Raw genomic sequence first — 25386 nt, 5'->3', positions numbered from 1 at the left:
GGAGCCCAACTTGGCTTGGCAATCCTCGCGCTGCCTGGTGTGCAGAGGACGGACAGAGAGTGAGGTCCCGGCTGCAAGGGGAGGCTTTGCGCTCTCATTCCTACACATAGGGGCTGGGGTCCTGGCAGCCACAGGAGGTGCAAGCCTGCCTGGATAGTGGTTATTTCTCTCGAGAAAGGAGAGGAGAGAGCGCGCCTCAATTTTGCACTTTGGTCGGAAGTGCAGCGTGTGTGTGTATGTGTATACGGGGGGGCGGGGGCGGGAAAAAAGCCACCCTCCGCTGCCCGTCATTCCCTCGCACCGGTCAAGTCCTCGCCAAGCCTCCCGGTGCATCCTTCCTCCGCCACCCCCTCCCCTTCTTCCTTCAGCTGGGCTCGCGCAGCGCAGCCAGAGCAGCCAGTGAGAGCAACATCCTGGAAAGAGGGGGGAGCACCACCGCCCCCCAAAAGGGAAAAAAGGCCCCACCCTGACACGTTTTGCTGTTTGAAAGTCCCTAGCACGCCCCCCGCACCTCCTCCTCGCGCTCGCGGCCCCCCCAGCCGGCTGGTGCGCACATCAAAGCTCCTCTCCGCCGCGCACTGTGGCCGCGGCTCACTAATGGGATTGCAGGCTGGTGCCTGGCTCCGCTGCTGCCGTCGCCGCTGCTCGCGCTGCTGCTGCTGCCGCCGCCGCCGCCTGAGCCCGAGACCCCGCCAGCCCTCACCCAGAGCCACCGCGCCCGGGGGCCGAAGCCGCGGTGATGATCCGAATCTTTCCGGATTTCAGCGTGCAGGTGACGGCCGCGGCGGCCGGCGGGGCGGCCGCGGGGGTGCCGGCCGGAGCGGGCATGGGGAGGGCCGGCGCTGCGGCCAACGGCACCCCGCAGAACGTCCAGGGCATCACCTCCTACCAGCAGCGGTGAGTAGTCCCGCTTGGGCTGGGATAATGCCCCTGCCCCGGGGTTCTGGGGTGGGACTCACTTTGCCTCCTGTTCTGTGCCCTGCAACATCCATGCACATCGCCAGGACTCACTTTGCCTGTCCCTCGTTCTAAAGATAAGAAAGAAAGAAAGAATTCACAATCCTGATTGAAAAGCACTCCAGTACACTGGAGAAGTGAAATCATCCTTTGCCCTCTGGCCCCAAATTCAGAGCCTCAGACCCGCGTAGCGGAGGAGTTGCAGCAAAGTCTGAGACACCGCACAAGGTGCTTTTGCAAACTTTGGGATCCCGTCCCCTTCCAGCGGAATTTCTCAATGCCTCTGCTGGGTGCGGACCCGCGTTGACGGGCAGCCTGGGGGCCAATTGATCACCCGAGGCTGATTGATCATTTGTTTCCAAACAGAATAGGAACGATTTTCACGTGTAGCTGCAGACTTGGAATTCTACATAATAGTGTTATCATGTCACCTGTTACTATAGGGAAATACTGCAAGAAATCCGAGTCTCGGCGGCGCTAAGCATTCATCTTAAAAGCATTATAATGCAAATGCATAAGATTCAGAGGTAAGAGGACGCAAATTTTACAAAGTTAGGCTAGGTGGTGAGAAGGAAGTTTTAAAGTATTTCTTGTTTGCATTTCTCTCAAAATCATTTAAAGATACTAAAAATTATTAATGTGCTATTAAAATAGTTAAAATTCTTTGATTCACTTAGGAGAGAAAGAGGGGGAAATTTACCACCACCACCAGTATTAGAATCCTGAAGTTTTCCCTTAATGACGCAACTTTCGATGTTCCAAGATTTTATTGCTTATGTAATCCACAAAAATGTACTGAGAAACACTAACAATGTAGTATGAAAGGTAAACTCCCTATTTATGGGACTCAGTTTTATAGAAAATGGAAGATAAAAGAATACTTGAAAGTGTGAAATTAAATATTTGTGTTTCCCAGATTGCACACGATTAAATATTTGAGAGATTTGCCAATGGCATTTAACTTAAAATATACACAATGCATAATTCAAATAACAGTTCCTATTTTTACCTTGTATTTCAAACTTCATTGATTTGAGAACCTTTGATTTGAACCAACAGTATTTAAACTGAAAAGGTTAAGATAATCTATCACTGCCATATTTTGTGCCTTCAACCAATGGCCCAGCGACCAGAGCAGATTTTGCATAACACATTGAGTGTTTTCCAAGTTGATGCTCAGTGTTGCAAATATTCTGTAGGAGACTTCATTATACCCTCTATGTAAAGTCAGATGTTTTAAAAAGACAGTCTTGAAAATAAAAGAAGAAGCTATTCCTTGTCAAGGAGACTTTGGATTTAAATTATTTTAGACTTGTTTTACTTCAGTGATTACAACAACCTTTAATACAAAAGATCTGGGAATCTTTCAAACATAAAGGATTAGAAAGAATTAGATTTTCCCTTTTCATGGTTCAGGTATGTTTCTTTTCTTTTCTTTTTTTTTTTTCATGTATAAAACATTTAAATGACAGTAGAATCTGTGGTCACTTTAACCCGGAAGTGCAGGCAATAGTCACAATGGTACGGTCACAGAAGTGAGGAGTCAAGGGTCAGACATGTCAGGTGGAACTTCAGCTACCCCTTAGGATATATATTGGGCATATATGGCAGTCATGAATTTTCAGCCTTTAGTTTGCTTTCACAATATTGGTGGTGTCCTTCACCTTCAAAGTCAGAGGTAGAGAGTATCCCAGGGCCAATTTCCCTACAAATCAGCAGCATCCAGGGGTAGTTCCTCCCAGACCCAACATCGGAAGCTGCACTACTGATGTCTTCTACCTTCTTGAGTTTGGGGTTGCTTTATCAAGTCTCTGAATCCTCATTACAGTTCTAAAGACGAGGTCTTTAAAAAAGAATCAATTGTAAACTTTAGCTTTTGGGGTGTCTTATTCCCTCCCCCCTCTTCTTCTGTTCTGTTATGCTGACAGAGTAAAGACGACAGTTGTGGGAAATGGAGCCTTCCTTGCTTTTGGTACTCAGTGATGACACCTGTTACAGTCTTTAATTTTAGTTAATCTGGGGACAGAAGAATGAGTCATGTCATGCATGCAGATTATTGGCAGGTGTTTGAGGGAGGCTGGAAGTCATGAGTTCCCTGTCCTCTGGCACTTCATTGGGAATGTGGGTCACCAACTTGTCAGGCTTCAGGGACTGTGATGGGCAGGTTTATTTAATTCCACCTTGAGACCTGGGTGTTAAAGTGAATAGTGACACATCATTTTACCAAAAAGATAAATTTTTTGGCATTAACTGTTTTTGAGGAGTTTGATGAGGGAGTGGCAAAGGGTGGGGACTTTATCAAACAAGGAGCAGGCTGTTGGGAGAACACAAGTTTCTCTTATTTGTCATGTTTGGACAGAAATGCCTGTTTTTATTCAGCCCTAGGCTGCTTCTCCAGGAGCCAAACCTTAGAATTAGCAACTTTTTTCTCACTCCACCAGTCTATGTATATCTTGTATGCAACTTTCCACTCCAGTTCTTCATGTCTCAATTACACTCATCTTCTCCTACATCTAGAGTGTTCTCCAAAGGGAACTCAATCACGATCATGTAGATTAAATACCTCTGCCATGAAAAACACTTAACCGTTTTCGAAGTTTCCAGCTCTCAGTCCAACTTTACTGGAATCGTAAGACGGAAAGCACCCCCCCTCCCTTTTTCAGGTTTTAATTCCCCCCCCCCCTTAAGTTTAAAGTGGAATGCAAAGCCCCTCGTGGGGCTGATATTTTCCCTCTGCCTCCTGCAAGTTTTCAAACTGGAAATAGTTTTTCGATTTGCCTGGTTGAGAAGTCCCTGCGTAAAAAGCTGCCCACATGCTGCAGTAGGGCTTAGTGGAGAGTACACTATGGCTAGGGTCTGCGCAGGTATCAGAGAGTCCAGCGCTGGCCCTGCACTGAGTGGCCGTTTCTCTAGGCCTCATTGAGCTGTAAAATGGGGAGGCGGCAGGGCTAGAAGCTAGAAGTCCGCAATCCGAACCCACGTACCAGGACGCAGGTCGGGAGAGGCATTTATATCCACCCGCATATAAACGCCTGGAGAGTCACCTGTGAACCTGGGGTCTGCAGATACGCACGTGCAGGAATAAGGCAGATGCTCCGAATTTGGGCCAGCAGCTGAGAGCGCCGGAGCCACAAGGTGTGTGCTGCCCCTGCGTCCGCCCACGGATTCTCAGGGCCAGCTGGCCCGGGCCAGCACGCCCCGCATTCCCCACTCCCCCGCCCGGAGTTTAATTTGCTGCGGGCGAAGGCGCGCCCGGGACGGTGTCCTGCCCGCGCTCTCTCCCGCGGCCTCGGAGTTCCAGTCTGTTTCTTTCCCCCTGGCTGCGATACTCCAGAGAAGGGAAGTGTTCGAAACTGCAACTGAGTGGCGTTGTTGCGCCGGCAGCCGAGCTTCTCAGTCCCCCAACGAGAGAGAGAGAGAGAGAAAGGGCGAGAGAGAGTGAGAGAGTGGGAGAGGGAGAGAGACAGAGAGAGAGGGAGAGAGAAGGGGGTGTGTGTCTGCGTGCGAGAGCGCTCTTGAGCAAAGCTGCTGGAAAATGCCCAGAAATACTTTCACAGCGGTCAAGCTGGGAACCCCCTGAGTGTCCTCCCCCTGCCCGCCCCTCCCGGCGTAGGCCCCGGCCGCCCCCTGCCGGGAGGGTGTGTGCCCCACCTGCCGCCCGCCGGGCTCTGGGTGGTGGTGGGGGCGAGTGCCTGGCGGGGGGGGGGGGTGTCGGTGTGTGGCGGCGCGCGAGGGTGAGAAGCCGGAGGCGGCGGGGCCCTGGGCCGGGCTGCCCGCGGGGCCGCGCGGCCGCCTCCCCCCGTCGCCGCCTCCCCCTCCTCCTCCGCCGCCTCCGCCGCCGGTCGCCTGTCTCCGCGCTGGGCATGTCTCGGGAGCCGGAGCGGCCCGGGCCGCGGGCGCTCTGCAGCGCATGGACGGCGACGGCGCCGGGCGAGCAGGGGGAGGAGAAGGCGCAGGCGGCGGCGGAGGAGGCGGCGACCTGCGGCGGGGGGCACCGGCGGCGCGAGGGGACGGCCGGCCGCCGGCGAGGCTCCGGCCCCACTACTTTTCCGTAGCCGCCCTGCCTCGGCCCCCGGCCCCGCCGAGCGCCGCGCACGCCCGCACTCACTCCCGCCGCCCCACGCACACGCACACCCCCCGCCCTCCCCACGCCCCCCACCCCGGGAGGGGGGAGCGAGGCAAAAAGTAAGAGAGGAAAAAAAATAGCAGGAAGATGGCGCCCACCAAGCCCAGCTTTCAGCAGGATCCTTCCAGGCGAGAACGGTAACACTTTTCTGTTTATTGAACCTGCCGCCGCGGCCGCCGCTCCCGCCGCCGCCGCCGCCGCCGCCGCCGCCGCCGAGGTGGCGGGGCCCGCTCCGCAGCTCGCCTCCCGGGCCGCGAGCCCGGGGCACCGCGTCGCGGGCTGCGGCTGAGCGCTCGCCCGCCGTCCCCGCGCGCATTGTCCGCCCGCGGCGGCTGCGGCAGCCCGCGGGCTCCGGCGGCGGCGCCCGGCTCTCCGAGCAGTCGCACCTCCTCGGCTCGGCGGCGAATAGAGTGACTCGCTGACCAAAAAAAAAAAAAAAGAAAAAAAGAAAAAGAAAGAAAAAGGAAACAGAAACAGAAAAAGAGAGAGAAACAAACAAAAAAGAGAAGGCGCTGCTGTGTAAAGGGGAGCAGCCGCGAGGGTGGGGGGCCGGGGGATCCCCGGGGCCGCCGCAGGTCCCTTGGCAGCTGCTCTCTAGGAAGGGAATGAGGCTGAGGAGGGGGAGGGAAGACGGGAGAATGGGGAGGAGGAGGAGGAGAGAAGAGGAGGAGGCCGGGGGCGGGGAGCGCGGAGCTCGCGCCAGGCCCGGAATGCGGCGCGGAGGGGCCGTCTCCGCCTGAGCAGCTAGGCCGGGCGAGCCGGGGAGGCGTGCGGCCGCTGTCTCCAGGCTGCCCTGGCTGCGCCCTCAGCCGCAGCAACTTGTGGGTCCTCTGTTCCGCCCTGCGCTCTCATTTTGGCCCCCTATCCATCCCTCTCCTCCCAAAGGTAAAAGAAAAATAAAGGGAAAGACCTCAACTCCAAATAAGCAAGCATACACTATCCTAAATGTGTCAGCAGTTGGAGCATTTATGCCCCGTTACTTACTGTTCAGGGAATCTGTGCTTAAAAAGTTCCTGGTGAGAATTGCATATCCAGGCAAGGGGCTCAGCCCAGCATGTCTTTTTGAAGTTAGTTAAACTAGAGCCAAAGGAAAAGGGAGTTCAGATTCAAAATATACTTAACTGTCCTACGTGAGTGAATGGCATTGTTAGATTTCGGAGTAACTAAGCACAACCCCCCCCACACACACACACACACACTCGTGGTTTACCCTCTTGCTGTCCACCCAGCCTACTTTGTCTGGAATCCTTTTGGCTATTAATTGACTGTGTTAATGGCATTAATTGCCTTTAGCATATTTGGTCAGAGCAAAGTGAACTTTTCTATCTCCAAAGAAGAAATACTCAGTAGGAAGTATGAAATGTTAGCCATTGATTCATGAAGAAAACAAATAGAGTCACATATATGTCACCCCCTAACACCTCCCACCCTCCCAGAGCAGCAGGGGCGGTTAACTTTCCTCACCAGCTGAAAGGAACTTGATGAGAAGACGAAGGAAGTCCTTAATTGAAAGATTTAATTATTACATGGGCAGTTTTACTTTTGATACTGTATATATACTACTTAACCTATGGCAGTAGTCAAGAGAGGGGAGATATTTAGACAAGCTGTTCATTTATAAAGCTCATATCATACTCTTGCTTGTCTCTTTCCTACTATAAGGAGGGTGGAGTTGTCCGGATTAAGGAAGTAATTTTAAGTGGGACATAATTGACTAATTCAGTTAAACTCTGGATAATTTCTGTATAAATCATGTATGAGAGTAAATCATACATTAACCAGTTTTTAAAGATGTCTGGTGTGTAGAGCATGAACCATTCCTCTCGAACTGGAAAATCTCACAACTCGGAGCTACAAATGAACATGTAGTTCTTAAGAAGTATCAGCATTTTATGAAGAATATATGTATTAAATACCTTATTGTTTTATGTAGAAAAAACAGAGCACTGTGAAAAGATTTTAATAATTTTCAAAAATCTAACATTGTGATGAATATTTCCTAAATCAGAAGTTTGGAAATGATTTCCCTTCCTCCTCCCTCTCTACCTTCCTTCCTTCTCTTTTTCTTCCACTTCTTTATTTACTGGGATGGCCCCAGTAATCTCTCTAGCAGAGGCCTATTTGTGCCATTTGGGGAATTTCTCTGAGATAGGAATCTTGAAGATAGAATTAATTTCTAGGGGAAACTTCATAGCCTGTGCATGAGTGCGTTCTTTATCACCTGTCTCCATTTGGCATTCGAAGAAGGTAAATCAAAGTGTGCGATTTGTTATTCTGCTCCACTTGAGAGCTGAACTAAATAACACTTGGTCTGAAATTCTGATTGAAGTTGTAGGAGGATATACTGTATTTAATTTAATGCCCTTTAATAGCATCTTCTTGTTCAGCTCGGATGCTGTCATTTAAAAGGTTGGATCTGAGAAGGTTTAACCTGTAGGGAGAAGGAGGAGGAATGATGGGGTAAGGGGCAGAAGGAGCAATATGGAGGAAAGGAAGGAAGGAGTTATAAACTAAACACTTCAAACTGCAATAATCACAAACTTGGCCCCGTTATCCAAACAGTTGTTTTATACCCCGAGGGTTTGCTTTGTTATCAGGGTTTTAAATGCTCTTAACGCCTTAAGTGTAAACATTACACATATAAGTTGATTTGGTTTTGTAATGAGAAATGGGAAGTCATAGTTGCTTGCTTCAACTAAGTATACCTTGATGTATACTTTGTGCCTGGAACTTGCTGGTTAATTCTATTTCTCTGTGATGGTTGAACACAAATATGTTTATAAGAGATGACTTTCTGTGGATATGCTTCAAATAGTATCCTCCCATTTATTTAAAAAAATGGTTTCCAAATCATTGCTTTCACAAAGTCATTTATGGATTTTTATTCTTTACAGCTTTTCAAATACACCAATAATCAGAAACTTATGGAGAATAAAAATCTTTTGAATTGTCTTGTTCGTTTATGAAATGTGTGACCTGAATACCATAGTACAGTACATAAGTAATTTCCTTGATATTTACAATGTAAATTTGGGAACAAGATTTTTCTTGATAATGTTTTTGATTACTATTTAGAACTCCTTAAATTTCTTTGAATCAGACACACAGAAAGTGCCCCTTTTGTGCTTGAAGAAACAATGAAAAATCCTGTATATTTCAACTTGTTTGGTTTTTCTTTAGACTCCAATAGGCTGAAAATTATAAAGCACTGCTATATAGTTCTACCACTATGTGGATGTATAACGAAGAACATAAGAGGGACAGAAGTGTCTAGCATGTGATATGCCCATGCTGCTTTGCAGGGCCTATTATAGTAGCACAGGACTTTCAGTTTGAAAAATAAAGGTGGTGGTGGTGGCAGTGACTTTTTTGGAGGTATTTCTTTCTACAGGGTAAGCTTAAATACAGAGTGATAAATGATAAGATGCATTGTCTAACACTTGCTTATATATAAATAGCTCCACAACATTGCTTAAATGATAATCGAAAATATGAAATAGGATGGCCTTCATATCACAAGGCCAAGGGTCTACAAATGGAAAAACTGAAATAATGAAATATTTCCAAGGCAACAGACTGTCAACAAGAACTGTAATGCATGGGCATATCATAGAACCACCAGAGAGGATATTAGATCGTATAGCTCCTGAGCCAGGAGTTATAATGACCTTTATTATGTAGGACCCTCCCACATTATCACATGCTTTCAGATTTTCAATTTCTGAATCCTGAGTCGTCTAGCTATTCCAAATCTGTAATATGCCAGTCCCTAGATTTGATTTGTTACAGTGAGGAAACTTGAATTCAACATTATTTGATGCTTTGGGTTTAAGAAAAAGTTGCACCGAGGTACTGTTAGTGTCTAGTGCTAGTATGAGTAAATTTTTCTCGCTGTGTCTTTATATATTCTTTAAAATATTCTTTTATTTTGACTACAAGTTATATAAAATTAATATTTCTCTCATTAATGAGTTAAGAATTGCATTGCAATTTAAATATAATCCACAAACTGGAGCAGTTTGATAGTTTCAGGGATATGATTTTTTATTTTCCCTGCAGTTATTTCACAGCATGGTTGTTCCCACAATGGAATAATTTTAAGGAAATGCCAGAATTTCTATGAACCCCTTGACTCTTTTCCTTTACCTCAGAACTTAGTCTGGGATCCACTGGCATGTTAAAATTGCATGGGTTTTAAATGAGACCTGATAGCCTGTATACCCTGCTCTGGGATACGTTTTTCTGTGACAGGCTATATGCAAAAGCTTATGTAAAACAGTACTTTGGTGGGGTTTGGGGGAGGCAGGGAATTTAGGCAGTGTAGCATTTATTTAGGTTTTTTGGATTTTGCTTTCTTTTAAGCTGTAGAGCTGTGTATTTGAGGGTATTGGTAGGGGATATGTCACAAGAATTTCTAAAAACACTCCTAGTAACATTATTCTCTTATAAACATGCTCAAGTCCTTTAGTGTTACTATTGACCCCAATGTAAACTTTAAATAGTCCAGTTCATTTCCCTATTTTTTTCCTGCAATTCGTGTGGTCCTCTTTTCTTTGGCCAATGTCACTAAAGTTAAGGAAAATTAAGCACAGATGATAGCAGAATCAGCCCCTGCACCCCCACCACTCTATGTTTATATGGCCACGTTTTGCACAAGACAGCATTTAACCATTTTAATTGTTATTTTTAAAGTTCTGCATTGCAATTGATTTTGAGTCTATTTTCAGATGTTTTATAAACATGTGATTACTTCCTTAGAGTGAATCAGGCCAAAACTTAATGATGAAGTCAGTATGTTGAAAATTTAGATGATTAGTAGATTAGATAGTAATCTTTAAAATTAAAATGCTACCAAAGTTACACATAATGGAATATGTGAAACTTAAAATATTTAAATTTGTACTTTGGTTATGTAAGAACTTGCAGAATTCATGGGAAAATTCAGTTACACTTATTTTGCAGTTAATGATGTTAGTGCTTTCACAGTAAATAGTGCCCTTGCTTTTTCCTCCGTGGACAGTGTAATAAACCAACTGTAACTGAATGGTATTCTTCCTGCGCAGGTCCCCATTAGTGTGAATGGGATGTTTGCACTATTAAGTTTGATAGAACCTTACATAGTTAGAATAACTTGTGGTAATATTCATAATGCTGCAGTGTATAAACAGTACATGGCTTAGTAAGAGTAAAGTGACTGCTGTTGTACTGACTAGGTAACTGACAAGTTTGAATGGCTCTTGAAGGTGTTGCCTGTGTACAGTGGTAAAACAATGTTTTGGTGAGTTAATTTGAATACTTGTGGTCTTGTTTATAAAATCAGGAGAAGCCAGGTAAAAATCGCGTGTTACTGTGGCTCACGGTGCTCAGGAATCTAGACTATGTTTGTTAATTGATTTATTCTTTCAGCTTTATTTATTAAACCTCTACTGTGGGCCATAGTGAACTGTGTAGGGGCAGTACTAAGTAATATACACAGTGAAAGCAGTTGCTCTGGTTATTTAACTGCCCTTATATTTGACATGCAAAATATTATAGAAAGCCAGAAAACATCCTTTTCTGAAAGAAGAGGAGGAGCAGAACTGATAGATATATAAGGCTCTGTATCTCTTTAGACTTCTGTTAGTTTAGTAGTCTTGAGCAGACATTCAACTTATAAAATAATATAATTAATGACTATAAAATTATGAGAGGTTCTTAGAAGACAAAAGATACTATATAGATACAGTGGAATAATAGATTTTTTAAAAAATGTTTTGATAGGATTAAAAAATTTAAAAATAGGCCGAAGATAATAATTGTATACATTTATTTGATACTACCATGTTTCAGGCCCTGTACTAAATACTTGACAACAATTTTCTCATTAGTTTCCCAGGGAAATGCTATTCTCCTCATTTATGAATAAGACAATCAAGGCTTAGTGTTCCTAATGAAAGTGATAAGTTTAAAGATTGATTCAGGTTTGTTTTTCATAAAATTTGTGGACTTAGCCAAGTATCTGTAGAAGTGTAAACTGCTCTGTGGAGGGTTCTGCGTTTTTAGACTTTCCAAAGCCAGGGATTTCTGAGCTGAAGCCAGAATGCTCCAAGGGCAGAAGCACCACTTACACTTTGGATAGTGACTTAGAGCTCTTCTGTCTTGTTCCTTCAGTAGCTGTTTGGAGAACTTTAGAATTCATTCTCTATAAAGTTATAGGAAGACTCAATATTCAAATCATTTTCCTAGGCCTCTCATTCTTTAAGATCCCTCTAGTTTTGTGGGCAAGCGGAACAGTTCTCTTGATATTTTAGGGCAGATTTTTTTACTGAATGGCTTCAGAAGAATCAATTTGTCATGTCATATACGTCTTTGGTTATGTGAAGTGCTTCAGGACCTCTTCCCTTCATATCATCAGTGCCTCATACTGCATTAAAGTTTGCTTAAAAGTTACAGTGGAGGCATTTTTATTCCTTGATAGATTTGCCAGTAAGTGAGTAGGTAGAGTGTCATAGTGCTTTCTGGATAAAGCACTTTAGCACCTCACAGTATTTCTGGATATTGTCTTTTGAAGTAAATAAGGAGTCCTTCAAGTTAACTTCTGTGAAATTATGTCTGTGTAGTTAGGATAGCAAGCATTTTTATAGTACTGTGTTAGGTAGTGTTCTGAGGGCTTTACATCTTTTAATTAACTCATTTAATTTAAAAAAATTATATGTTAACAAAAGCCAGATTACAATAAATTCATAAATGGTAAATTTTTACTACTTCATTCCCTTCCTCCCCCCCCCCCCCCCCCCCCCCAGCTCTTCAGGTATCTTCAAGGACAGTAAGGTTTTGGTAATGTTTTTATTTCTCTAATGCCAGGAATAATAGGGATTGGCCTGGTATGTAACAGTTCCTTGACAAAAACTCTACTTTAGGAAACTTTGTAGCATCTGACTCCATCTGTTGCGGCAGAGGTTTTGCAATGGTAGACAAGTAAGCCACATTTATTTTTACCTTTTTGAATACAATACTGTCAACCAAATCCTTCCTTTAAAAATTAAAATGTATAGTAGGAATTTTGAGGCTGAAAGGACTAGATAAGCAGTGCTTACCTGTTTGTGGTTGAAAGAACCGAGTATTTTGTTTGCGTATTTTAAATAAGTATTCACTTTTACAGTCAGAAAATTTCTCGTTTACATATAGAACAGGTTGCCTTATAGATTGTTGGAAAGTACTTAACTAGAGAGATGTTTTTCAAAATCAGTTGAAGGTAAAAGGAAGTATAAGTGAAAAGTAGGCTACAAAATTTAAAACAGCATTCAGATCATCTTAAAAGAAATTACATCTGATTACAGTATTTTATTATCATCATTATGCTAATGCAAAATTAAAGGGCCCTGACTTTGGTACCTAGGTATTATACAACATTAAAACTTAACCAAATCTTCACCACATGTTTTGGACTGTAGTGTTATATAACATTTTAAGACCCCTCTATGGAACCACATGTAATTATAGTGAAATCTCATTACTTCTGATAGTCTGGGGCTTTTTCATTTGTGAGATGTATAAAAATTTTATTATAAAGAAAAAATGTGATATTAGATTGATGGTCATCCTTATGTAAATATAGCTGTAATTAACACCTCCCCAAAATGTATGAATTTTCATTTTTGCTTTTGTAACACTGCAGAAAAGGATCCTAGCTCTAAACTTTAATCAAGGAAGACTAGTATTTTGATGGGGCAAGTGGAATGATTTAAACAGTTTGGCAGAACCTATTTCTTTTATCCAAGAAAATGGAGATATCGCTGAATAAGGATATTTTAATAACTAACATGTATTCACTGAGGGAACATTTTTTTTCCCTACAAAAATAATTTATTCCTCAAGATCTGCTTCTGAAGAACATGCACATTCTATTCATATATATGAACAAGATTTTTTTTTTATTTCACAAGGTTTTGGTATATGGTGTGGATAGTTTGCATATAAGTCACATATATGTATGTACACACCTATATACACACAGTTTGCATCATAAGTTATATGTACATATACCACATACAACATATTTGTATATGTTTACCTAAAATGAAAATGTTACAAAGATATCTTCAACCTATTAGAAATGTCTTACTTTAGAGCCAGTTAATTTTAAATATAGGCAGTGGATTGATGATTTTTTTGTTTCCCTAATGCTGTAAAGAAAAGTAGGCTCATCATTTTTTTGCACATTTTTATTGTTCTGTGTAAATGTAATTTGTTAATCCTGTGAAATTTGTCATAGATAAATTTGCTTGGATTATCTTGTCACCACCGTATCTGCATTCTTTTGTTCATTGCTTATTCATAATTTAACAGTCTGGCAGTGAGCCTTTTTGGGATGCTCACAAAAGATATATGACCTCTACCAGCTGCTACTATAACCTGCAGAATGCACAGCAAGACATTAGAAACGTGAGGATTCCTCTACTGATTAAAGTGCTCTTCATTTAAACAGTCTGTTCATAAGAATCTCAGGAATCTCTTGCTACCAGCAGTTATGATTATTTTTTTCTTCCTAACAGAATTAGATGTAACAATTGAATCTTCGTTGGTATGAGTTTTTCAGATGATCCAAAGGAGGTTAATTCCTTGCATGCTGTTTCTTCTTTATAACTAAATACTTGAAAACTTATATTGGGGGGCGGGGAGGTTGTTAATTTTGTCCAGAAATGCTTTTTTTTTTTTAATCTCTCAGAAATGCTTTTATTGGGAGAGAAAGACTGGAGATTCGAGTAGATGTGCCACATCATAATCTTAGAAGAAATGGTTGGTTTAATCCTGCCTGAATCCCAGCACTTTACAGTTTATACTCTAAATACTCCATATTATATAGTACATGGAAGACATTAAATATAGATTGTTACTTGAAATGTAACCACATTTTTAGATTTCTGTTATTCAGAATTAGTTTAGCATATAAATTTTCTCTCTCACACCCCCATCTCTCTGTCTGATAAGAAATCAGCAGATCAATTTATGACTAATGGCTAGTTTTTTGCCTCTCTTCTGTGCAGGCATATGATTACAGTTCAAAATAATTCATTGCTAATCCATGAAGTATTGGTTCATCTCCATCACTCTGTTCTGTGATTGGAGCCTCAGGCTTGCCGCCTCGCTTTCCGCCCTGATTTTCTTTAACTGCAGCCCTTGTTTTAATATAGTTCTGTAGCCACTATTCTCCTACCAGCCCCTCTCCATTCCTCATATATATCGATTGCAGTAGATTAATATTTATTTGAAGCTATTTCTCAAGACTTTATGAAAAATGTATTCATTTCTTACCGTGAATCTTCATCTAAGGGGAGGGGGAGAGGGAAGATGGAGGGCTCAGGTATGTAACTCTTCTTATAGAGTAAAACTATTGTTTTGCCAACCTTGATTTCTTGCAGTGGTCTATGCTTTCTCTTTTTATACAAATCAGGACCTTTTATTTTTTGTAAAAAATTTAGACATATTAAGCTGCGGTGTTAACAATTTTATCCTGTTTGTTGGTGACAGTCTATTAGAAAGACTTTCCATATATTTTTTAAGTACCTACTATATCTAGTGCAATCATTATAATGTACATTGATCAGCTTGCATTGAATATTTCTAGACAGGGACATAAAGCTATCATTTTCCTTAACATCAGAATTTACCAATTTTACCAGAAGGTCATCTAACAGATTTTTAAAAGACTTTGTTTCAGTTTTCAATAGTCCTGTGTTCCTTTTAATAATTACTTTCGTCTCATTGTAGCTGTGTGTTTGAAAGTGTAGGTCAATGAGGATGATTGCATTCAGAATTTCATGATCTGTGTAGTGGAACAAATTGAAAGCAAAGCCTGTATCAATCACTGTGAAGGGAGGGTTAATTGTTACCGCTTCTCAAGCCTCTGGACAGATAAACCAGTAATGAAATACTTATTGCTCTGATATGTGAATGCTAAAGGATGAAACAATGGAAACAGAAGCAATTGTCACAGATAACCAAAATGCAAAGAAAGAGAATAAACTGGATTTAAGTATGAAACTGTGTACTGCATTAACTCCCTTAAAGTAATATTATTTTTATCCTCCTGCCCAACCTTTTCTGGCAGGTTAGAGCAGTATCAGATATCAGGTTGCTTAAGCGAAATAAGAATATAAATAGAAAACTCTCTTTCTGTTAAAAAAAAAAAAAAAAAAAAGTTCAGCCCTGTGTTTTATCCACACTCTATAAATTTTATGAAAAGAGTGTTTGGGTTACCTTTTAAGGTATTCTCTTTTATAAAACTAATGCTACATATATTTTAAAAAATTGTATGTGCATAAATGATGTAAGTTCAGAAATGTTTTAAAGGATTGCTTTGTTATCGTTGAAGGGATTTTGAAATTATTGGTCCATTGTGGACCAAAACAATGAAGATAGGAATAGTAAAATTAAAATTAGTGTTGCAGAGAAATTATGAGGTTAGAGTAAATACATTTAACCATTTCTTCCATATGAACTTAACATTTAAACATCTGTTAGTTACTTATATGTTGAAATATATGCAAAAGTATTTAGCCAAATTGAAGTCTTAGGCCCATGACAATCATCTCAACACAGTGGGTAGTTCTGAAAATTAATGAGAATGATAATACTGTAAAGACTGTTCCAGAGTTTGCCCAAATTCATTATCTAAGACTCTTGTTAAGAACATCTCAAAGAATTTTAACCAGGAAAATATATTAATGGTTCAAAAGCATTTTCAAAACCCTGAATTATAGAAGTATAATGGAATTATATATGCAAGAGTTATAGTTAGCAACACAGATAGCAGAAGACATTATAAAGGCATATTTTTCCAGACCTATACCATTCTTGCATGTGGTTTCATCCATAGGATTCAGAATCATACAGTAATTTTTTGTTTTTAGTACAAGAAAATCAGGATCATTTTAAAAAATTAAATTGCATCACTTCTATTAAAATAGAGAAGCTTATAACTGTGGAAAGTTAAGTTTATCTTTTGGCAGTCATTTTAGATCTGATCAAACAACTGGCAAGATATAACGTGTTTGGAAAAAAAGAACTGTACCACATCGTTACATTTCTTTTCAGCGTGTTAAGTATATCTCAAGTCCTTTTTCTGTGCAGTATTGATATAGCTGCACAACATCTAAAACTAACAATTGGGGCATAGCCCTTTTTATAACATGACACCATCTTCTAGCAAATATGGTTTAGTATATTTTAAATGAAAGCTGTAATAGTAATGTTATAAACATCCCTGAATAAGGATATTTAAACTGCTACTAAAATACAATAGAGCAGAGGTCACAAGAGAGCCCTCAAAGTATCACATAGTGAATGAGGTGTCAGTCTTTGTGTATATCGACAGGCAAAAAAGCAAAGAAGTTCCATTACCTAATAATAGACATATACTTAAGACAGCAGTCCATGGATATTGAGATTGTCAGAGTAATGCATTATGAATTACCATTGGTTACTTGCTCTTTGGGAATGAGTTTGGCACATAACCATGTCACTAGTGTCAACTTTACGTAGCACTCTACACAAGTCCTTTAACCTCGGTTTCTTGACTTTCATATTGAGTTGCTAACACTCCCTTTCAGCTACAAAATCTATGATTATATGATTTGCATTTTGTGAATATGTAATATGAAATGATGACTTGTAGTATGTGGTGGATTATTTTCTAATTGTATCCTCTTTACATTGAAGATATTTTATCCCCTGCACTGACTTGATGCTCTCAATTATCAGTGCTAAATATTTTTCTCCAAAGATGCTTTCTTCAAAAGATTTTCCACTTTTCTCATATCAAACACTCAGGTAAATTATTTTAAAATGTTATAGTGTAGACAGGACATAGGTAATTCCTTTCTTTCTGTCTTCCCTCATCAAAATCCAATTTTCTTAAATATAATTTTGGCTTGGTGTTAGGAGATACTGTGATTAGACCAATTCATAGTTAGAAGTGAATAGGGCTTATTTTCCTTTTTTCAAAAGAGCTTATAATAGCAGGCAAATTTTCAACTAATAAAACACAAGAATCTTTGGTGTGCCCTTACTTGTCGCTCCATATCACACGTATATACTTCCTCCCAAGAGACACATTTGTCAGCACTTTGAAATACCGCTTTTGAAAAGTTAACAATTTCTCATAGTGACATTCTTTGAGGATTAATATTTTAATTTTATCAATTATTTTTTTAAATATAAAAATGAGTCAATATTATGAGCTGTTTTGGATACATGTGTTGTGCACATTTTCTCTGGTACCTGTATTTTCTATCTAGTCAGTCGTTTCCATTGTGATTAAAAACTATCACCAAATGAAGAAATTGAAAGTTGGGTGATATGTGGTGACATTAGGATTGAAACTATCTATGCAGTGTTTAAATAGACTTTACATTTTGGATTTAGATATTGTTATAGTGTTCTCTGTAGAAAGAAATCCACAGTGGGTGTTTAGACTTGGGCTGAACCAGACACCTTTAGACGTCATAGGATTTGAACCTCACCTGCTTCTTCAGTCAAGTCCTTTAACCAAGTCTTGTTCCAACAAGAGCCTTTACCATCAAGCTATCGTTTGCTGTCTAATCCTTATATGGGCAGTTATTCATTTGTCAGTAGCTTCTGTTTTGTACATGGACACAAGGACTTTTAATGCGTTCTGATTGAATGTGTCCTTTCCTGTCCTCAGCAGGGACTTTTAACCCCTCAGTGTTACAGCTGTCAGTGAATGAGCTTCAGATAAAATGGCATATACTTACCCTTTTAGTTAGTCAAGGTAGTATCTGTGCCAAGAATTGTGAAGGGGCTGCAATTTTATCCCTCTTGCAAACTGCCAAGTTAGCCTGCCACAGTTTACTGGATTTGGGTAGAAGACACCAGAGACGTAGAATTGTTCATTACTTACACCTTCAACAGTGGCCAGGGTATCGGCATTATCAGCATTTAAGCACATTCTTTGATCCCCAAAATCCACGACATGATGTAAGGAGGGGCAAATGCTACTTGTACATGCATTGGGTTGTGTAATAGCTTATGGAACCTGAATCTTTTTAGAATGGGCAGTAAACATGCCTTCCCTTTTACTCTAGAGGGGTATGCTGTCTCTATACTCTAAGATAGTTTGGAGCAAAGGGAAGTTAGTGCCTTCCCCACATGATGTGCAGAAACATAGAGCTCCATAGAAACTTGTCTTTCAACAGTCTAAACTACTGTTTTGGAAATTTATGGAAGGATGAGAGGCTGTAATGGTGAAGGAGTCCCATAGTTTAGATTTTCTATGAGCTTCATGTGACATGAAGTCAACTATTTGGGGAGAAAATGACAAAGGTTCAAAATACATAATTTTCCCCAAATTGCTTAAGTACAAATCATTTGATGCAGTACATCAAGCCTATGTAGGTTTAGTTGAATCAATACTGGGTAGATTCCCATGATGTTAATATATTCACCATCTCGAGACTTCTATTTTATCAGCACAGATGTTTGTTCTTTTTTTTTGGTAAGTTTACTCTCATCCTGCCTTGCTTTATTTATTCATCACCTTTAACTTGCTGAGGGTTCATTTAGTTTCTCTACAGTAGATCATTTACTTTTCTCTATTACCTAATAAAATAGGTTCAGTTACTATCCCCACCTTATAGATGAGTTCACAGCTAATACGGATTGGGGACTGGGCTTAACCCTCAGTAGTATATATTGGCTTATTATATGATAGATTTACTGTATTATACTAAACTAAACTCAACTAGACTTACTATACTCTACGATACTAGCTTCCTTTTGATTCCATGGATTTATTTTCTTTTTCCCTTCTTTCCTCTGGGGCTTCTCCATTTCCCAGCATTACCTTCCTGAATCCCTGTGCTGTACCTTGTTCCTCACCACCATCTGGGCCTGCTGATGCTGTAGTTCCCTTCTTGTCTATTGCCTTTGAATACCTTCCGTAGATGTGTACGTAGTGCATCTTTTTGCACTTCTAAATTATGCTATTATTAAATCTTCATCTCCTTACCTTTTTTCACAGAAACTATCTCTATAAAGCCCATGATGGAAATTCCAACATAAATAGGTCAACTGAAAGTTTGGAGATCACAAGTAGCATTATGCTAAAATACTACAATTGAAATATTTTTATGAGAATATTATAATCTTGTTTGGTAATTCTTAATCTGTAGTTCTGTTTCCTGCCTAGTTTTTTTTTTTTTTTTTTAAGATTTATTTATTTATTTCTCTCCCCTTCCCCCCACCCCAGTTGTCTGCTCTCTGTGACCATTCACTGTGTGTTCTTCTGTGACCACTTCTATCCTCATCAGTGGCACCGGGAATTTGCATTTCTTTTTGTTGCGTCATCTTGTTGTGTCAGCTCTCTGTGTGTGTGGCGCCATTCTTGGGCAGGCTGCACTTTCCTTCACGCTGAGTGGCTCTCCTTATGGGGCATACTCCTTGCACTTGGGGCTCCCCTACGCAGGGGACACCCCTGCATGGCACGACATTCCTTGCACGCGTCAGCCCTGTGCATGGGCCATCTCCACATGGGTCAAGGAGAACCAGGGTTTGATCCGCGGACCTCCCATGTGGTAAGCGGATGCCCTATCCATTGGGCCAAGTCTGCTTCCCCTGCCTAGTTTTTATAACATATTCAGTTGTGGATAGACATACATTCTGTGAATTACAGTACTATGGGCATTCATACTATATGAAATATTCCTGTCCTTTGCATAGCATTGAACTCATGTATATATCATCATTTATTGATGTAGCTCACTTAAGAGGTTTGTTTAAAATGACATGTGGCTTCCAGTCAACTCAAATCCAATTTTCAAATTAGGTGTTCACCTCTAACAAGTGTCAAATGATTTGGCATTTCGCTTTCCCTTTTTCCGTGCTTCTCGTCCCAATTTTTATCCCAATGGACTGTAATAATACCACACTTATATAGTTTTATGCATATTAATTATCATAACATGGTCTAATAAACAATGAGCTTTCTCAGATCCAAATATTTTCCTTTGGATACATTCCACACATCATTCTCTACAATGGGGCTGCCTCCATTAATGTCAATCATATGTCTGGTCTGAACATCATGCTAAGATATTGTCTAAATGCTGAGAAGCAGATCTTAGTTCATCATCAGAATCTATTGTTAAAACCAAGTATCCGGAATTATTAATAGTATAGATGTCCATTAATCAAATTTTCAAAATGAAGGTCGACGAAAAATGAATTAAAGTTTTTTTCTATACTTGTCTTTCTACATAGATTATGACATTTTGGAAAGGGAGGACATTGGTCTCATTCATTTTGCATGCCCAGTACTGAAACACATTCCTAGCACATAGTTGGTTAATGAAGGAATGAGTGAATTCCAGTTCTAATTATCCCTATTTCATATTTACATTTCATCTAAAGAATTTGTCAAAAATATACAACCATCTTTGGCATACCCATGACCTCACGAAATATGCATTTTGTTATTACACATATTTTACTAATGCTTAGTAATACCTGGTGTATTCTGTGTTTCAAAACCAGATTATTTACATTGTCTGTTCTGGGTTTCCTGAAGATTATACCACTTATAACTCCACAGGAATAGTTTTAGGCTCAAGATATGTCAAACTCTTTATTAAGTGAGGAGTCAAGAAAATCAATTAGAACCAAATATTCATTGATAGTTTCTTTAACTCAAATGATACCACCAAATAAATGAATTCTGGAATAATGGAATATTTTCAATTAGAATCATATTAAACCAATTTTATAGTCATTTACAGCTCCATAAAATTTGAATTCCTTTAATTCTGTATTTCACAAAACTGTACCTGTAATAATCTAAGTTGATTAGATCAAAATTTAAAAATTCAATCATGTAAAATAGAAAGGTTAAAAAGAGAGCTGACATTATTCAAAGGGTCTCTCCTCTGGTGGTTCAGTTCAGCCATTATATGATCTTGTGTACATAGTTCATATAATAAAATTTTATTCACAGAAAATCTCACATAAGGATTCACTGAAGAACCACTGTTAATTTAACTCTTCACCACGATTGGTTAATGATGATGAAGAGTTACTTTTATTCAAACCAGTGGAGGGATAAACCTTGATAAACTTGCCTGAACTTAATAATATATAAAAAAGAGTGAAATAATTAATAGCTCCAGGGAAACATTGGATCAGTAGTTCAAATATACTTATTCCTTTCTTTCTTTACTCTGAACATTGCTCACTTTCTCCAAAGTTCATAATCTGTAGGCACTAAATTTGTCTTCAATGCGTATTAACCATCTCTAGACCTATTGACATATACTTGGATAATTTTTGGAATAAAACTTAGCTACAGATTTATTAATGTACAGGTAAAGATACGCATATAATTTCTAAAACCAAAATAACATCCGATATGTTGGTAGGCATACTTAAATATAGCCAAACACACATACACATATCATGCATATATAAACAGAATTCTACCCTATAAACACAGTTAACAGTTTCTAATCAGTGTTAATAATGGAAACTCAATCTACTGGGCAAAAGTTTTTGTTTGCCCAATATAAGCACTGAAGTTTGCAAACTAATATAACCATGCGTGGCTATTTATTGTGGTGCCTCTCTGTAATGATTCTTTTAGTTAACTTGTCCATATCTACTTTGGCTTCCTAATTCTAGATTAAATTGGTCTTCTACATGCAATATCTATGTAGGAAGATTGCTATGTTCCTGAAAATCATCTACAAACTCTAGACTATGCCTTACTTGAAAATTTGAGCAGCTACATATATATTTTAATAGTAATATTTTAATAATTATTGTTTATTGCTCTTTTACCAAGTGTCAGACACGGTGACAAGCTCTGTAACACATCGTCTTAACTTTCTACACATTTGACTTTGCCGATTTGTAACTCATTTTGATATCTTTTAGTGTTGCTCATTATAAGTGGTATTTTTTATCCCAGGTTTTTATTTTGCATTTGACCATTGTAGAAATTAAGTTGTAAATATTTTAGTTTTGTTAAATTGAGTCATTCTGTTATTGTTCAGACTGATTTCTGTCTCTCAGTTTGGGAAACTGTACACTTCTTTAACCCAACTTTTGATGGTAAAATTGCAGTGAGCATTATAGGCTTATGGAAGTTTTAATTTTTTCTGGGTTAGGGCTTTTATAGCATAAATATAGAAGCTCTAAATTTAGAATCATTGCAGTTACATTCACTGCCCTCCACCCAAAATCAGTACGGAAAAGCCTCAGTTTTGCTCTTGGCATTTTGACCCGTCTTGTTTCCTATATTCTTTCATTAGACTCATTCAAAGTGTCTTTAAACACTCTTCACCAATTTCCTTTAAAGTCATCATTTTCCATTTTCAAGGGCAACCTAAAGATAATGTTTCTCTTAAGAGAAGTGCATGACCTTTATCCTCTAACTTGATTTTTATTTCTTGTTATCCTATAAATTCTTTAAAATTAAAGCTCCTATCTTCCAAAATAATTGAATTCTTTCAGAAGTGTTAATACCCTGCCACTCACCCAAGAACCTACTTTTCCCTTCAGTCTTTCTTTAGCCAGCTGTACTCAGCTTTTTCATACACCTGCAAGCCCAAGGTCACTCACTGCCTACAGATACTTTTCTCTCTTTATCTTCCGTAATCTCTCCGTAGCAAGTGACATCGTTGACCACACCTTCCTTTTTCAGATACTCTGTTCCCTTGACTTCTGTGGTGACTTGCTTTTCAGGTATTTCTCCAGGCTCCCTGTTTGTTACTCAGGGTTCTGTCTTGGTTCTCTACTCTTTCCATTCTGTACTCCCTCCAGGACATTGCCATCCATTTTCATAGCTTAATTTAAAGACAGAAAGATGATACTGTAGTTGCTCATTTTCAACCAATATCTGTCTTCTGATTTCCAAACCCCTGTACCCAGCTGTCTACTTACCATGTTCGTGCAGGCACCTCATGCTCAAAGGGGCCCAGAATGGAACTTGATGGTCCTTGTACATACTATGGACTCAGTATATTCTGTGTTGGTATGAATGAGTGAATAAATATATGCGTGAGTACAAAAATGCATACTGAACTCTAGAAAATAAACTAGTCCAGAAGAGGCTCATACTAATGTATTGATGGTGATTCTGTTGTTTTCCTTGCCAAAATATTGACACTTACACTCTTGTCTGCCTTCATCAATGAAATTTGGTCTCTCTTTTTAATCTGTTTTTTTGACCTCCTGCTTTCCAGACCCATTTAATTTATTCCTTCCTTGTAAGTAGGGGTGTGTGTGTGTGCACCTGCACTTTCATTAGCTGTTTCAAATAAAGATTCCAAGAATATTTAATTATATTAAGTCTAGTAATATTAGCATTAGTAGAAATAAACTCTTGAAAAAATTGTGTTTACATTTATATGAGTAAATACTTCATGTACTTGGATTCTGTTGTCATTTTGCTATTTTTAGACTTCTTTTCTTTCATGGAATCATCTGCAGCATACACGAATCGTGATCAAGTTTCTGACTTGTCGACACAGACTTAATTATTAATTATGACTGTTAGAGTAAGGGAATGAACCTGTTCAATGTAAGTCCATTGAATATGGACACAGTGCTAGTCTTAGAGGTGTTGGACCTGCATTTCCTTTGTATCAGCGTCTCTGCTTTGTGTTGAGATTCCTGAGTATCTTCACATTTACTGAGGAGAAAGCCCTATTTGCTGGAATTATCAATTAGTAGGTATGCAGGTAGAGCTAATATCGATATGCTTTCTTTGCCCAAGGATACTTCACAGAGAGGTGGTATGCTGATTTAAGTAAGATGGCTTACATAAACTAGCACAAACATTTTATTAACACTATGAAAGGGCCACACCATAGCTAAGGCTTTCTTTATGTAAGTTTCAATTTATAGTTTTCATGCGTAGTGAAACGGTTGAATTTGGCTCTTCCTATCCTTCCAATTATGTATCAGGGAGTTTAGGAAGGGAACGGGATTATATTGGTTATAAGATAGTAACCAAACATATGGAAGAACTTTATAAGGAAGATCATCAAAGGGGGTTTCGTTTCTTTTATGTTTTTTTTATTTTTTTATATAGTTTTCTCCCTATTAACTTAATATTCTTTATAATCATCACTGAACTCATGTACTGAGTTTGAAAGAGGAACAGGAAAGCCAATATTTATTACAGTAGCCATGGAAAAGCCATGTCATATGTTTATATCCTTGAATATTTCTTGGAACATGAGAAAAGTAAACATTGACATTAATATGAAAAGAGTCCATTCAAATACAAATGGAAACTAAAGAGATATATTAGTTCCTATGTATTAAAGGTAGTTGGCTGAGAAGTGTCTCAAGACAAATCACCAAGAACACTACATTGGAATGTTAAATTATAGACCATTTATCTATCTATCTATCTATCTATCTATCTATCTATCTATCTATCTGTCTTTCTATTGTTGATTGGTGTGGAAGGAAGCTATTCTATAGCTTTTATTAATTCAGAAATAGGAAAAGGATTTCCTTCATTATTTAGTCAAATGTATTCATAAGTTTGTTTGGGTTTCTAAACATCATTTTATGTTAGTCTCTTACTATAGAATGAAATCTTTCTTCCTCCATGAATTTTATTCATATTTTGTATATATTGATGTCTTTAATATGGAATTAGGAAAAATCAAAGACTTACGTAAAACCTGGTAGTGATTCAAACCTGTACTGTAATGACACAGCATTTTTGAGATTCATTTAATTGTAAGAACCCCGACAGCAATGTTTTGTGTTTGTATTTGTTTTGTTTTTGCCAGCATATGTGTTTAAACACATTCACCAACCTCTGGAAGTATTTAGAGAAATGTTTGTGCTGCTTAATTCCCCACGTAAATGGTAATTTCATGGCAGTTCTTGAAATAAACATTTTTTAAACTTGAAAATATTCTGTGACTATTTCCATTACAGAAATAAAATATTTAAAACTCAAAATAATATTTGACTGGTAAGCTGAAACCTAATAGTAACATTTCTCTGAAAAATGAGAATTCATGTCTGATTGCAGTTTAGCTGTCTTATATTGGTCTTGTTCTCTTTTACAATTAATCTATATAACATGTTATGGCAAAATTGCTTCATATCTCGAATTGAGGATGCCACTTGGTCATTTAAAGTGTGAGTACTGTGTGATATCTTACGGTGCCATACCCTCCTCATCTTTATCATCATCATTGTTGTCATCATTATCAACATTATGGAAACATACGTTGAACACTGGCTCAGGCATTGTGCTAAGGGCTCTACACAAATTCTTGCATTTA

The 25386-nt window shown here is 39.4% G+C and overlaps 1 protein-coding gene across 12 annotated transcripts in view; it reads left to right on the top strand.

The window, feature by feature from the left end:
• Positions 1-366: 366 nt before the first annotated feature.
• The window catches only part of NPAS3 (neuronal PAS domain protein 3), a 908953-nt gene continuing 883933 nt past the window's right edge, over positions 367-25386 (top strand). For 5 of the 12 annotated variants that reach the window (XM_058293563.2, XM_012529181.4, XM_058293568.2 and 2 more), the window contains exon 1: positions 4944-5220. In XM_058293563.2, coding sequence (XP_058149546.1) covers positions 5171-5220 — 50 coding nt within the window. In that variant the 5' untranslated portion in view covers positions 4944-5170. Of the gene's footprint in view, positions 898-4943; positions 5221-25386 lie in introns of those variants that run through there. The other 7 variants (XM_023591875.3, XM_058293565.2, XM_058293564.2 and 4 more) reach the window with 6 other exon arrangements.

Source organism: Dasypus novemcinctus, chromosome 3, assembly GCF_030445035.2.
Source record: "Dasypus novemcinctus isolate mDasNov1 chromosome 3, mDasNov1.1.hap2, whole genome shotgun sequence".
Taxonomy (NCBI): Eukaryota; Metazoa; Chordata; class Mammalia; order Cingulata; family Dasypodidae; genus Dasypus; species Dasypus novemcinctus.
Note: the sequence above shows the minus strand (reverse complement) of the source record. Positions and strands in the feature narration are given on the sequence as shown.